This window comes from Hypomesus transpacificus, chromosome 25, assembly GCF_021917145.1.
Source record: "Hypomesus transpacificus isolate Combined female chromosome 25, fHypTra1, whole genome shotgun sequence".
NCBI classification, from domain to species: Eukaryota; Metazoa; Chordata; class Actinopteri; order Osmeriformes; family Osmeridae; genus Hypomesus; species Hypomesus transpacificus.
The window spans coordinates 145,356-159,150 of NC_061084.1; the positions used below are offsets into that span (position 1 = coordinate 145,356).

Here is a 13,795-nt window from a genome sequence, read left to right on the forward strand (position 1 = left end):
GACGGTCTGTATGCGCAGGTGTGTGTCGGCCGATCGCTCCGTCTCTGCCCCCCACTGCAGTTTCAGACCAGCCAGGGGCAGGTACCAACAAAACTTGTAGTAGGTCTGCTTACTGGCACACACAAGCCAGAAGGCACACACACACACACACATACAAGTTTAAAGAACAAATGAACATATTTCACCTTGAGTGTTTGACACTAGATTAAAGAGGGGTGGGTTTTAGGCGCCCATTACTCACCCTGTCGCCCCGCCCTTCATCTTCACACACAGTAGCAGGTCAGTGTAGAGGAAGAGGTGACGAAGGTTACGCCCTCCCTCACACACATCCACCACGAAGCCATCACGGATCACCTGGCGTCGCTACACACACACACACACACATGTTCCATGTTCTTCCTCTTTCAATAGCTCTGTTACAGCAGTGTATGAGAAAGGTTGCTGTCATTTCCGGAGTATTATACCACAGACTTCCAGGTTATGACAGTTGGTGACTCAGAAAGTGTGCGTATCACGTATTTGCGTGCGTGTGCGTGCCTGTCATCGAGGATGTTTTGTTGGTGTAAGGGGGTGTGCACGGGTGTGCATGTACAGTATGCACATGACATCCACGCACACCCGAGCACGCTTGTGTGTGTGTGTGTGTTCCACTCACCATGGCGTGGCTGAGTGTGACCTCTCGCTTGCAGCGTGAGCCCTCGTTGAGGCCGGAGAGGAAGCCTCGTGAAAGTCTCAGGGCTTCCTGCAGTACCGTGTGGTCCTGGTGGTCTGGAGGTGTGGTGCTCAGCAGGTCCTGCAAAGGAAGGGAGGAAGGCAGGGCAGGGGGGAGGGGGGTAGTGAGAGTGGTAGATGCGCACGGAGTAGGTGTTACATCACATTTAACATTACATTACATTACATTTATGCATTCAGCAGACGCTTTTATCCAAAGCGACTTCCCAGAGAGAGCCCCAAACATAGCGAGCAGCCTAAAAAATGTAGGTGTTACAGAGGGATCAGGGTCGGGGGGAGGGTAGATGGACGAAAGGATGAATGGATGGACAGAGCGGATTGATAAATGACAATGAAGCGTTTCACTCTTACATGTAACACTAAAGTCGTCTTGGTGATACGATCCAAAGGTTTGTACAGAAGCGCTGTGGAGGGAGAAAAGTGTCAATCAACAATGTGGGCAGGTCGTGTCCCGTCTCATCCAATTACAATGAAGTCTCTTTCAACTTACCTTCAAAGGTGTAAGGAGTCCTAATTTTGTCTACTCCATTACATGACATCATACTCTAGAAAAGGATTGAGATAGTTGACAGGGCATATTTGAACTAATGGAACATTGCCACAGTGATATTTGTTTTTGCGTTTGTAGTTTGACCTTACCTGTGACAGTTTTCTGAAGCACTGGTTGTTTTGTGTGCACCTCCTCACAATCTCCACAGCACTCTCATAGTTATCTATGAAGCCTCGATACACACGCAGCTGGCTTACCTGGGTGGGAGGGAGGGAGGGATAAATGGATGGATAGATGGATAGATGGACAGGTGGATGGAATAATCAATGGAATAATGGATTGGAGGAGTGGAACTGACCATTTTCAGGAACAAATCCCCAACAGTTAACTGGAAGCCACCTTCCAGCTTCATCTCCGACCCACCAGCTTCATCTCCCACAAAACCAGATGTTTCCATCTGGCTTTGTTCTACTTGAGCTCCCTGGTCTGGCTGAGGCCCAGGCCCGGGCCTCATTCCAGCCTCCAGCCTGGACCTGAGGCCAGTGTAGAAGTCTCTGTGCAGGTCTCTGAGTTCTGGTACTTGATAGAAGACAGTCTGGACCTGCTGGCTCGACAGGACTGGTTGAGAAGTCCCTGCAGAAGCCTTCAAGGCTTTCATTGGCTAGTGGGCAGGGATAGAGAGGAGGGAAGGACATGAAAGAGTAGAAGAAGACGATGGAAGGTTAGAGGAGTGAGGGTGGAGGAAAAAGACGAAGGGCTGCAATGCAGTAAAGGCATTTCACATAGTAAAATGGCAGTAAAACCGTTTTCAACAATTACTCCAACACTTGCTCAGAGCACTTAACACATTGTGCTATGAACTCACACATATTAAATGCATGGTTTTGTGGTTATCACATTTGAAAAAGCAGAACCATCTATGCATGCCATTAAAGGGGAACAAAAATAGCAGTCATTCATCCTCTCTGTCTCTGCTGTTCACTTCTCACAATTGGATTTGGTTCATGATTAATTTAGACTAAATGACTCATAAACTATTTACTGCACCTTTCATATCTTGAAAAGGCATAATAGAACAGAGACAAGGGTACAGATTCGAACTGAGACAATGGCTTAGCGGGAAGCTATCTTTAAATATGACTTCCAGAAATCCCGATGCTTCGGCATAACAAGAGAGAAGTAAATTATTTAGAGAGTGTAGATAAGACGGTAGATTTGCCTACAACCATCACTGGCTGTAGGAAAATAACTTGGCGTCAAGGTATGAGAGTGTAGGTGTGTGGGTATGGTGTGGTGTAGGTGTGTGTGTGTGTTTACCGTGAGCAGTGTCTCCAGTTCGCTGAGGTAAAGCTGTTCACTCTCCAGGATAGCCTTCAGGACGGTAAGCCTCCTCTCCAACAGGGCCTCTGGAGAGCACAGTGTCTAAAACAGAACAGGCAGAAAAAAGCAAAAGCCATTTTAAAACGTTCCAACTTGGCTTGTATGAACCTTTTCAATATGAAGTTTAAAAAGAAAGTGAGTGAGAAGTAGGAAAACCATTTATTTATTTTTACAGAGGACTTGTTCAACTCTTTTAGAGTATTTTCTGTGGGAAAGGAGAGGGAGGTGGGACGGAGGGGGGGAGGGGTCATTTCAATTAGACTTACAGGTGTGTCGGGTAAGTCCACACAGTCTGACTGCAGAGGTGAGTGGAGGTAAGAATCTTCATGGAATACATCCTCCTCAAGTTCAGGGTATACTTCATCCTCCACTTCAACACGTACAGAGAAATACCAGTTGGACAAGCGACCATAACAGACACACATTCACACGCGCAGACAAAGGTGACTTACCGGAGATGTTGCACGACTCCAGATAATTCAGTGCTTCTTTATAAACATCCATTGCCCTGTGAGTCTATGTCTGTTCCTCTCCGAAACTGTTTTGAAAATGTGTCAGAGGCACGAGAGAACTAAGTCAGTCAACTTCCTGTTTTTTTGGGACAATGCATCAATATAGGAAATAGCCTTGGCTAATCTTTTTCTCCACGATTGTATGGCTTTTCTTCCTCTTGAAATACACGCATTTTTTTTTCCAACATTTTAAAACAGTTCATATTCGCACAGAGTAGTTTCCTATATAGAACAGCTTGGCGCTCCGTCCGTTATGTGTCGGTTAACCAAAGTGACAGCAAAGCACCTTGGACAGCGCTTACACAGGAAGTGTAAATCACGTAGCCTTCAGACACAGTAGGTTCATTCAAAACTCGTTATTGTCTCCAGTTATCAGAGCTTTACCTTTTATTTTTAGCCTATTTCACTTGCAACGGTTATATATAATGTATTTTCATATTTTTTAACACTATTGAGATGTAGCATGTACAACTTAACAGAGTTTATTCTGATAGCCTACTATTTCGTTTTTAAAAACTTTAATTGTTTATTATCAGTTACACGTAGGTCTGTAAGTGATCACGGTCATATCCCATAAGTAGGCTACTGTGTCGATTAGATTTAGGCAATGCTGCTACCTGGATGTAGAGTAAACTTTCTCCCATCAGAAACTATTATATCACTATTGGGGGACAAGCACATCCGTTGGTTTATATTTTATGCCTAGTAAAGTGGTTTGTACTTTATTATCTTCATTGTGACGTCACAGTCGGTTTAAAAAAATATGTGCATGGCAAACAAACGCTGAATTGAATGGTTGTTGTCTTGTGAACCACATCCATTCAAAACGTGGGCTATTGCAGATCCAGTCCCACGTTCAACCCTCCGATCTGTTTCGGAGGAATTATGAAGAGAATGGAGGATAGTTCCAAATGCACCACTATATTCTTGTCGCAGGAGTTGCGACAGGCCAGCGAGAATGCGTTGTCAACCGATGATCTGGGCACGACTTTTGATCAGCCAGAAACCACAGCTCCATCTTTGCTCCGGTACCGAAATGATGAGAAACGTGAATATTATCAATTCTGAAAATGTGATGAGTGGATTTGCGTAAAATGACTTTTTATCGTTTGTTGGTCAATCTGTGAATCTGTTTATCTCAGACAACAGTCGCATCACTGGAGTTTAGGAATTCGCCGCTCATTGGCTTCAACAGACCTCCTAAATAATCCCCGCACGGCGCAATCTGCTGTGTCTCTAGATAGCCAGGAGGGGGGGCTCCTGGTACATTCAGGTAATATTCGTACTGATTTGAATACGATTTTACTTCCTCCCTAGACTGATATTTTTGCTTATGATTGGATGAAAGCATATCCCACTCCACCAGCTTGTAACCAAATCCCGTCACGCTACATCTGCGATTGCAGTAAATCAAGCATGGCCCAGATCTCAGTATAATCAGTGTACCAAGTATTGAGAAATAATTTGAGTTGGAAGGCTCCCTTATGTCTGACCTTCTGCTAACCATTAACATTATTCAGGGACTCTCTTACACTCACATTCTCCTCTTAATTTCTGCCATCCAGTCCAGCATTCCTTAAAAATCATTCTCTCTCTCTCTCTCTCTCTCTCTCTCTCTCTCTCTCTCTCTCTCTCTCTCTCTCTCTCTCTCTCTCTCTCTCTCTCTCTCTCTCTCTCTCTCTCTCTCTCTGTCTCTCTCTCTCTCTCTCTCTCTCTCTCTCTCTCTCGCTCTCTCTCTCTCTCTCTCTCTCTCTCTCTCTGTCTCTCTCTCTCCTTCCCTTGGCTTCCCTCCCCTCCCAATATCTTAGTTTTTCAGCAGAAAGGAAAGTGAAACTGGACATTCTTTCTGTGAAACAGACAGGAAATGTGGGGGTTTAACCACCTTTCTTGCAGCAGAGCGCTAAACAAGATGGCTAAAATTTGCTCAGTTGTGGCCTGATTCTGGGACACTTGTCTGTTATGTGTGCCACAGGTTTGTCGAGTTTTCTACCAACGCCTGTCATTGGTGTCCTACTTTGGTTGTAAGGATAGAATGACAGAAATGATCGATGATCACTCATTACTAGTTACAGAGAAAAAGGATTGCAGTCGTTTCCTCATAATTGAAATATGAGTTTTCAATTGTCACGGCTGGTTCACCAGGAAATCCTTTTTGAACTGTGCCGAGCAGGACACGTAACATCTTTCATACATCAATCTTCCTGGAGGGGGAGGATGCTCTATCTTTTAAGATTGATCTTTTAAGAGGTAGTTGTTTCCATTTGAAACAAGTTGTTTCAAGTTGTTTCAAGTTGTTTCCATTTGACGTCCAACCTCAAACTCGACCTTTGCCCTTGCCCCCTTTCCCTCACTGGCTTAGACTCCAGGGATGAACTGAGCAAGATGGAGTTACACCCCACCAGCGACACCCAGCTCAACAACCCCAAGGGCATCTGCCACGGCAGTCGCCCCTCCCTGGAAGACATGGTGCCTGCCGGCGGAGAGGGCAAGTGCAGCGTCGCCAAGACGGGTGAAGTGGCAGAGAGCGTGAGGTTTGACGATGCCATGGACGCCAGCACAAAGGCAGGACCGGAGGACGAAGTTTCGGAGTTCTTCTTGTCCATCGATGAAGAGGACGAGGCAGAGGAGGGGAGGCTCACGGTGGCTAAGAGACCTAAAGGGAAAAACAGACATGATGTCGCTTGGGGCTCCACGGAAAGTTCCAGCAAATACTTGCAGGTGAAGAAGTAGCAGAATAAGAAGTGTAGCCGTAAGATTATTTATGTTGTTAGATTATTTTGGTTGATTTTACACACAAGCTGGCTGCCATAGGGCTTTTGGAGAGACGTTTAGACTTTTACAGACTTAAAAACAAGTCAATTTGGACCTTGAGAAATGGTGTCACTGTTATTTTTACTGTTATGGTGGGCATCCTTGTTATTCATGGTTATGGGTTGGATTTGTCCGTGATCTAAAGGGGAAAACAAAGTAATCTTCAGTAGGTACGAGATGTGTGTTTTTGTGGTTGTGCGAGTACACTTGTGTGTGGGTGTGTCAATTTCCTTTGTGTTTGTTCATGTGTAAAGTTACTTTGACACCTCACTGGGTTGTGAATGATAGCATACTGAGTATTCAACAGGAAGAGGTCCAGCACTAAGATTATAACTGCAACTTTGTTTAAAAAAAAAAAATTCTTGGCCAATGTCCTAACAGGAATTCCATAGTTTGCCTAAGAGACTCATTCCTTCAGAAATAGCCCACTGCCTGTACGACCTGGAGGTGAGTTAGTAGTGCTCAAGGCTTCTTCATTCTGTTAGAGCTAATGGCTTTCCCAGTTGGAGAAACTCAGTATCAGCTTTTGTTGTAACTTTTTTTTAAACAGACCAGCCATTGTAATGTTGAATTTGACTAATAAATTTTCCGCATATCCTCATTACATCACAAGGAAACAAAACTGTAAATGGATAACTGACATTGACACTCTGACCAAAAAAAGAAATCCTTTATTTCCTTCTGGTAGGAGGAGTGCAGAGGAGTGGAGAGAGAGAGCTGCAGTGTAAAGTGGAAGATGGAGCTGATTCATCGCAGTGTGCAGGCCTTGCAGGTTAACAACACAAACCTAACCCTAACTCTGAACTTGCAGGTTAAAAAGAGGGATAGGAGAAGGGTTGTATGCATACATACACAGGGCTAGAAGAGAAATGGTATACATTACTGTAAAATAATAAAATACACAAACTTCCTGGAAGTGCATGAAGTGTTTCACTAAGGGACGTTACATACCAGATGTTCACACTACCAGGAGACCCTGAGGACCCTGCTTACCCACCTGGTTGAGGCTCAGACCAGCGACACCTCCGATCTCAAGACGCCCGCGCCATCCACAGCCCCGTCCTCGTCCGTGACCCCGCCCCCTGTGTCGGCTCCGCCCCCCGCCGAGGCAGACTCGGACGTTTCGGAGGACAGACAGATGAGCGATGCCTACTGTACCCACCAGCTCTGCCCCGGGCACCGCGGCCTGGCAAGGTGCCCGTCTGAGACCTGCCTGCCCGAGTCCTACCAGAACAAGAACTGCTGCGCGCGGTTGACCGACAGCATCGACGAAGCCCTGCCCAGCTGTGCCCAGCGGAAGAAGGAGAGAGCAGCTGCTTTCCATGCCATCAAAGAGCTCAGGTGGGCCCAGGTCGTAGGTCACAGTCATAAGGTGACAGGCGCCCTCACACACGCGCTAAACATTGTCGGTAAAGGATTCGAAACGAAGTCACTCGGTGAATTAAACGAAAACGCGCACTGACACTGACCATTTCCTCCCGTATGACCTTTGACCCCTCCTGACCTACAGGACCGAGGTGGAGCGCCTGCGGTTGACCCACGAGGAGGAGCATCGGGAGCACCAGGAAATCCTGGGAGTTGTGCAAGACTTCCAGAACACCATGGAAGCCCTGCTGGGCCAGTGGAACGAGGAGAGGGAGGAGCTTAAGGGCCATGGCTCCATCTCCTCCCAGATGGAACTGCTGCGCCAGCAGGCCACAAACGTCACTAAGCTGTGAGTGAGACAACAAGGAGAGGGGGAGGGGGGGGCGAAGCATGTGGGTCTTCCTGGTCTTCCTGGAAGTTCAGCGGTTCATGACCGTATGAAATGAGGGGACGACATGGAGGATACAGTTAAGGGAGGAGGCAGCGCATGCTCAAAATGTTCCACATCAAATACGCTAAACGAGTGTTGTGAGCAACGATCTTGTTTGTGTGAAAAAGGGAAATGCAGCCGAAGGGCAGGGGAAGGTTGCACAGAGAGAAAAAGGAAGGGTTGTAGAAACCGAGAGTTGAGGGAACAGAAATCCGAGACAGTGAGGGAGAAGCGTAGGAGAAGGAAGTTAAAAAAAGTTAAAAAAAAAGTTAAGTTACCTTCCGAGGGAAGGAAGGAGGGAGGAATGTTTTGAATTAAGCAACATAAGAGGGGGAGGGGGAGGTCTTAGATGAAGAAAGATAAAAGAAGGAGGGGAGTCATGAGAAAGGAAGGCAGAAATGTTCAGCAAACTGTTTTCCCTCTGGTTTCCTTTTCCCGTTAACTTGACAGTTGGACTTGCTTTGAGCACTTGACGGGAGAGCAAAAGGTTGCAGGCTCGAAACTGTGCTGTGCTGTGCGTTGCTTATAAAAGCGTTTGCTGGTACACTGTTTGTAGTTGTAACTGAACGTTTAAACAGAGAATATCTACATTGTAGATCTAAAGGTATTCTTATGTCGATGACTCATTTTAGTCTAATCTCGAGGTTGCTTTGGCCCATGTTTTATCACTGGTTTTGTCAATAGGCAGGTGAAATGGTTTGAGGTTGGCTGTGTATGTTTAGCTTTTAGATGTAAAGACCTTGTTTGATAAAGGCCAGGCTTTAATGGACCGTAGACAACCTATCCACTTACTCACAAATGATTTGTCTTCATAGTTAAAAGATTAGCATTCACAAACGCTCCTGCTATTCACAAACTGTTTGTCTTCATTTTTATAATAGTCACGTTCAGTTCTGTGTGTGTGTGTGTTCCCCAGAACCCAGCAGGCTGTGGCAGTGTTCTGTAAGGTGGGAGTCCAGCTGGAAGGACTGGGAGCTGTCGGGACGCTGGTTCGAACTGCCTCTACCCAGCTAACTACTAAGAGTGGCAGGTAGACACATGTGTATGTGTGTGTTGTACGCATTTGAAATAAGCCCTTGCTCATAAGTACTGACAGTACACAACACATTGTTTATAATTCAAGTTTGCCTGCATCTGTTTGCACAGTCCGCAGCAGTGCCAGACTTGTAGTTCCAAGGTAGCGGACTCCAACGTGAAGAGAGAACCAGAAAAGTCATCTTGTTGTGACTAAACCTCCAGCAATAAAAACATGCATCTGTATACCACAAACATTCACCTTTGTATTAGTTCAGATCCAAGAACATTGTTTTTGTGTCTAGCACACCTTGAGTGACGCACCGATATCCATGGCTATGACATATAACTGCAATGGTTTCATTAGATACAGGTAGTAAATTTAGTTTCCACCCATTTTTGCACAATAGGGAGTGGGAAGTGTTTCGTGACCGTTTATAAAACACACCCATGTCTTTGTTATCGCAAGTGAAAATCTATCCAAATGTCAATTAGTATACAACCAGGGCAGGTAGGGGCAGGATTAAACACATGACTGAACCACTTTACCAGTACAGCAACTGATTTAATTAAGAAGGCAGACACACATCATGAACTGATAAACCATGACTACTTGACCAAACAAAGCAACACTTTTGATTTTTGGCACACACAACTGGAATGCTTATGATTCAGGTATGGCAGATCAACTCATTATGTTCATCTTTCAACTGAAAGGAGAAATAACTAATTCCTCCGTGGGGATCCCTCACTGAATGGCTCTTCCCAAGATCTCATTGGATTTGAACAAATGCATGATATGATGCAAAAAAGCCTACTCCAATCTATGGCTGTGGCCTGTGATAGCAGATTTAGGGAGATTACATTTACATTTATTCATTTAGCAAATACTTTTATCCAAAGCGACTTCCAAGAGAGAGCTTTACAAAGTGAATAGGTCACTGATAATAACAACAAGATAGCCCCAAAGCATTGCGGGTAGCCAAAAACAAGAAGCACACATTGTGAACAACCAAAAATTACGTGCCAAAGGGAAGAACCATAAGAGCATGTAGTTAAGCAAGTTACAATTACGTAAACAACATGAGATCTCTAAGTGCAAGGGTACTAAAAAGCAAGCAACAGAATCAAAAAAAATAAAATAAGATGATGAACTAAAATAGAATATTTGGCAGCGAATACAACAGTTTACTGTAAATCAGTTACCACTAACCAACAAGAGCAACAAGTCTCTAAGCAAGAGTCAGAGAGATGAGCCGTTTGGTGGTGGAAGGACACTTAGCCATGCATGATCTGCTGGGTGATCACTGTGGTGGTGCCCCCTTGGCCGGCACGCAGCTTGATCTCTCTGGACATCTGGCACCATGTGCAGGGGTAGCACCATAACACATTACAGCAGTCACCCATACATGAGCCCTGTGGGGGGAGAGGGAGAGAGAGAGAGAGAGAGAGAGAGAGAGAGAGAGAGAGAGAGAGAGAGAGAGAGAGAGAGAGAGAGAGAGAGAGAGAGAGAGAGAGAGAGAGAGAGAGAGAGAGAGAGAGAGAGAGAGAGAGAGAGAGAGAGAGAGAGAGAGAGAGAGAGAGAGAGAGAGAGAGAGAGAGAGAGAGAGAGAGGTTAAATGAGTATTTCAAGGTTTAGGCAGAGAGGAGGATAAAAGATAAGCGAATGTGATGAGAAAAAGAAAGAGGGCAAAATGATACGTGGTTTGGCTTGGGTTTGATTTAACACTGAGAGGATCCATTAACTTGTTGAAATGGGATATCATCAAATAAAGTCAATTACTGTACTACTGGATGAACGTATTTAGTTCTGTTTTTATCTAATCATCCTTAACTCTCCAGCCCATTCTGCACAGACACAACATCCTGATGCCAGAAGTACCTCACTGCTTACAGTAAACGTTTACAATGGGTTTTGTTTTGGGGAGACATTTTGAAACTTGTGTATGGTGCTTACATCTGTGTGCCAATGGCTTAGAGGGGAAAAAAATGGTGTTCCTGTACAAAGGTTATGTCTGTCTACCAGAATGTCCTTGTTATCTTCCAATTTGCTTCTTAGTAGTAGCCCCACATGTTCATTAAAACAAAAATTTCCTAAACAAATGAGCAGACCCACGCATGTAAATTGTTTACTGCCAGTAGTTCAGCATTGTCCTCTGATAGGTACTGCCAGTAGTATACACGTCAGCATTGTCCTCCGATACTAGTGGTAGTAACTTGATCCTCCTCAAAAAAAAAATAGACTTTCCACAGAAGGGAGCTTCCGATTCCGACTATATTCACGTCACTTTAGAACTTATCGTAGAAAGTACTACAAATGTTGTGTCATGACTGAATTATGAGGAACGAATCATAAAAAAGTTGTAAAAATGGTCCGAGCCCTTCCTTGCTCTAAAGGTGAACATTATGGTTGGCATGGCGTCACAGTAAACACTGGGGTGTGTGACGTCTTCACCGGGTGTCACAATCCCAACGACATACAGTGACATGCAAACAGTGAATGTAGAAATGACAGTTGAATTTCTCGGCTCCGTGGTTACCTCGATGCCATGGCGTTCTCGGATGGACTTGCGCAGGCAGCAGGAGATGCCGAAACAGGTACAGGGGTCCAGCACAGGCAGGAAACAACACCAGCCATGCTGCGAAGCTGTCTGACACTGCATGCATGGGAAACACCAATAGGCGCAGCAACCTGATGGAAGGGGTTATGCTTGTTAGCATTGCGGCACGATATGGATGGTTTTACTTAAGAGGCTGCGATGAATTTCCTGATTGACTTTAATGCTCTCTCTCTTTCTCCCGCCCTGAAACCCCACCGCAAATGTACATGTGGAGTGGCTGTGACCAAACATTGATTCCTCTCCATCTGCCTCTGTTGTCTTTCTTTCTGGAAAGCTCGTAACAAATGCGAACAGACGGTCGTCAACTATCTCTCTGGACCGCACAGGAAGCACAAACATACTTACAACTTCTATTATAGATACGACATTCAAAGAAATGGAGAGGGAGAACCGTATGACTTAGGCTGGACCAAGGTTTCCAAAATGCCCTGTGCTTGTTACAAACCTTGAACTTGAAATGTAATGGTGTGACTGCTGTTTGGTCAAGGTCACTATGTGCTTTGTGAGAAAAAGTAATGATTCTCTTTTTTCTCATTCTTTTTATAGTTGTTTAGGTAGTCCCATTATCATATTAATTACCCCATCACACTAGTTATTGGTGTTATGTGTTACTTGACATTGGCCTAATATTATCTTTTTATTGGTGTCTGAAATCCCATTAAAGATACAGTTGTGTTACTCGAGTTGAAAAATGTGAAAAAAACATATTTGGCATCGGAGAAAAGAAAGAGGTGTCAGCTAGCATCGTGTGTAGTGATATGGTTGGGCTATGCAGTGTCGGTTAGGTGACTTACAGACACCGATGTCAGAACAGCAGTCACACATTCCTGTGCTCCATGTCCCCGAGCTGTGGCCAGTAGTCACCGTGGTGATTTGATGCTGGACGGCCATGACTGGTGTCCAGGGAAGAGAGGGGGAGGAGAGGTGAATGGGAGAGAGACATCGTGCAGGAAGACACAAGAGACACATTGTTGAGCAGTGCTGTTGGAACTTGGAGACACATTGGAACAATGAGCAGCTCTATGCAGGAAAGGCAATGTCTCCTTCTATTTATTCTAGTATAAGTAGTTATCTTTCAAAAGATTGCAATAGATGTGCATGGAACTTGTGTAGACTATACTTCTTTGCAGCTTAGTAGTTTTATCAAGAGCGTGGAGTGACATCACATGACCCCCCCCCCCCCCCCCCTCTCCCCTGATCATACTTTGTTTGATTTCTGTTCTTAGCTTGCAAATTAGCCTATACAATAAAAGCGGAAGACAAAGAAAATGAACACCCAAATGCAAGCCCATGGTTAGAAAATTCATATATATTTACATGAATATTACATGAGTTGGACATAGACATGCAACCTGACTTAGAATGAACTAATATTTAATCTTATTGGATCAAAAACATTCAATTCCATGAACACATATGTCATTAAATTGTTCATTGCACACCGCATGGTAGCATCTGAAACTAAAAATGCAGACTGCCTGAACCCCTTCCTTGGACCGCGATCCGTTAGAAAGACGGAACATTTAACCAAGTATCCCTAGGTTAGATGTAAAAAGTTATTATTTTCTTACCTTTTTCGTGCTCGAATGACCAGGTGGAATTCTAAATAACACGCGTCTTTAAAGAGATGGAAGAGTGGGTGTAGGCTTTAACCTTTGAGCCAATACAACCTTTGAGCTCGAGGTGTCTATTAAACAAAAAAAGCTCCACCGACCATATGTGAGTCTTTGTGCAACCTCACACTTCTGTTTCTCGGGCGATACAACCGCTTTCGTTTTTTTCCACTGCACGCACTGAAGCGCCAAGCTTACAGGTCTATGGAAGGCCTAGTGGGCAAGTAATAAGACGCCCCCGTGTGTTAGCACGCGTAATTAACGCCGACTTGGCATGCAAAGTCGGCGCCTTTTGCGCCTTGTTTGACACGGCCCCGTCTCAACCACGCGTAAAAAACGCCGACTTCCATACCATACAGGTCTGCAGCGCGGTTTCGATGCGGCGGCCGGAGCTGATGCGGCAGCTCCAGTCAGTGCTTGTGTTGGCCACTCTAATCAGTGCTTGTGTTTCCACCAGGCGCGGCGCGTTTCAGAAGCATCCCAGAAGCTGTTCTCAGCTCTGTTTCGCTGAGATAGGTTGCTTGATCTCCAAACCCAAACCCAATTGGACCCTGTCATTGGGTTTGGGGGAAGGTGTGTCTCTATTGTGTGTTCTGTGTTGTGTAATGTTGTTGGCATTTGGCGGTGCTGTTCTGTGTTTGTGTATGTGTTTCTGACCTATGCTGCACACGAATTTCCTTTTGAAGAATGAATAAAGTTGAAAGTTGAAGTTGTCTATTTTTGCCTATTTACTTTGTCAGTAGACTACAGCACAACAAAGTAGGACAAAACAACGACGAATGAGATCACCCAAGTTAAACCGGACAAAAAGTAACGTAACGCGCAAC

General features: G+C 44.9%; 3 protein-coding genes across 8 annotated transcripts in view; 1 reads left to right on the forward strand and 2 right to left on the reverse strand.

The window, feature by feature from the left end:
• The window catches only part of si:dkey-33c9.6 (active breakpoint cluster region-related protein), a 4,159-nt gene extending 1,013 nt beyond the window's left edge, over nucleotides 1-3,146 (reverse strand). Inside the window, exons 1-10 of the mRNA XM_047048783.1 lie at nucleotides 3,055-3,146; nucleotides 2,869-2,972; nucleotides 2,540-2,644; nucleotides 1,581-1,883; nucleotides 1,372-1,479; nucleotides 1,223-1,277; nucleotides 1,084-1,136; nucleotides 656-793; nucleotides 242-363; nucleotides 4-112 (exon numbers count right to left, since the gene is read on the reverse strand). Coding sequence (XP_046904739.1) covers nucleotides 4-112; nucleotides 242-363; nucleotides 656-793; nucleotides 1,084-1,136; nucleotides 1,223-1,277; nucleotides 1,372-1,479; nucleotides 1,581-1,883; nucleotides 2,540-2,644; nucleotides 2,869-2,972; nucleotides 3,055-3,106 — 1,149 coding nt within the window. The 5' untranslated portion in view covers nucleotides 3,107-3,146. The remainder of the gene's footprint in view (nucleotides 1-3; nucleotides 113-241; nucleotides 364-655; nucleotides 794-1,083; nucleotides 1,137-1,222; nucleotides 1,278-1,371; nucleotides 1,480-1,580; nucleotides 1,884-2,539; nucleotides 2,645-2,868; nucleotides 2,973-3,054) is intronic.
• Nucleotides 3,147-3,362: 216 nt separating this feature from the next.
• Nucleotides 3,363-9,188, forward strand: LOC124486990. Of its 6 annotated transcripts, XM_047048943.1 has the most exons (10): nucleotides 3,368-3,450; nucleotides 3,957-4,142; nucleotides 4,257-4,387; nucleotides 5,474-5,832; nucleotides 6,307-6,372; nucleotides 6,614-6,697; nucleotides 6,896-7,266; nucleotides 7,436-7,639; nucleotides 8,637-8,750; nucleotides 8,867-9,188. In XM_047048943.1, exons 1-10 carry the CDS (start codon nucleotides 3,368-3,370, stop codon nucleotides 8,949-8,951), a joined length of 1,683 nt encoding a protein of 560 aa, XP_046904899.1. In that variant the 3' UTR covers nucleotides 8,952-9,188. The 6 variants fall into 6 exon arrangements, with proteins under 6 accessions (XP_046904904.1, XP_046904905.1, XP_046904899.1 ...); XM_047048948.1 differs by having other exon boundaries at nucleotides 3,363-3,450; nucleotides 4,051-4,387; XM_047048944.1 differs by lacking the exon at nucleotides 6,307-6,372.
• A 90-nt stretch (nucleotides 9,189-9,278) lies between these two features.
• Nucleotides 9,279-13,185, reverse strand: ponzr1 (plac8 onzin related protein 1). The gene is made up of 4 exons (XM_047048950.1): nucleotides 12,927-13,185; nucleotides 12,150-12,248; nucleotides 11,275-11,426; nucleotides 9,279-10,150 (listed from the first exon to the last, which is right to left on the reverse strand). Exons 2-4 carry the CDS (start codon nucleotides 12,244-12,246, stop codon nucleotides 10,013-10,015), a joined length of 387 nt encoding a protein of 128 aa, XP_046904906.1. The 5' UTR covers nucleotides 12,247-12,248; nucleotides 12,927-13,185; the 3' UTR covers nucleotides 9,279-10,012.
• Between the last annotated feature and the right edge of the window lie 610 nt (nucleotides 13,186-13,795).

Bases quoted from the DNA above. Each gene is read 5' to 3' on its own strand.
- LOC124486990 (XM_047048943.1), top strand. From the start codon at position 3,368: ATGTGTCGGTTAACCAAAGTGACAGCAAAGCACCTTGGACAGCGCTTA. The intron at 4,143-4,256 runs GTACCGAAATGA...TGTTTATCTCAG, and splicing joins ACAGCTCCATCTTTGCTCCG to ACAACAGTCGCATCACTGGA. The intron at 6,698-6,895 runs GTTAACAACACA...TCACACTACCAG, and splicing joins GCAGTGTGCAGGCCTTGCAG to GAGACCCTGAGGACCCTGCT.
- ponzr1 (XM_047048950.1), bottom strand. From the start codon at position 12,246: ATGGCCGTCCAGCATCAAATCACCACGGTGACTACTGGCCACAGCTCG. The intron at 11,427-12,149 runs GTAAGTCACCTA...CCCTTCCATCAG, and splicing joins CTGTTCTGACATCGGTGTCT to GTTGCTGCGCCTATTGGTGT. The intron at 10,151-11,274 runs GTAACCACGGAG...CTCCCCCCACAG, and splicing joins GAGAACGCCATGGCATCGAG to GGCTCATGTATGGGTGACTG.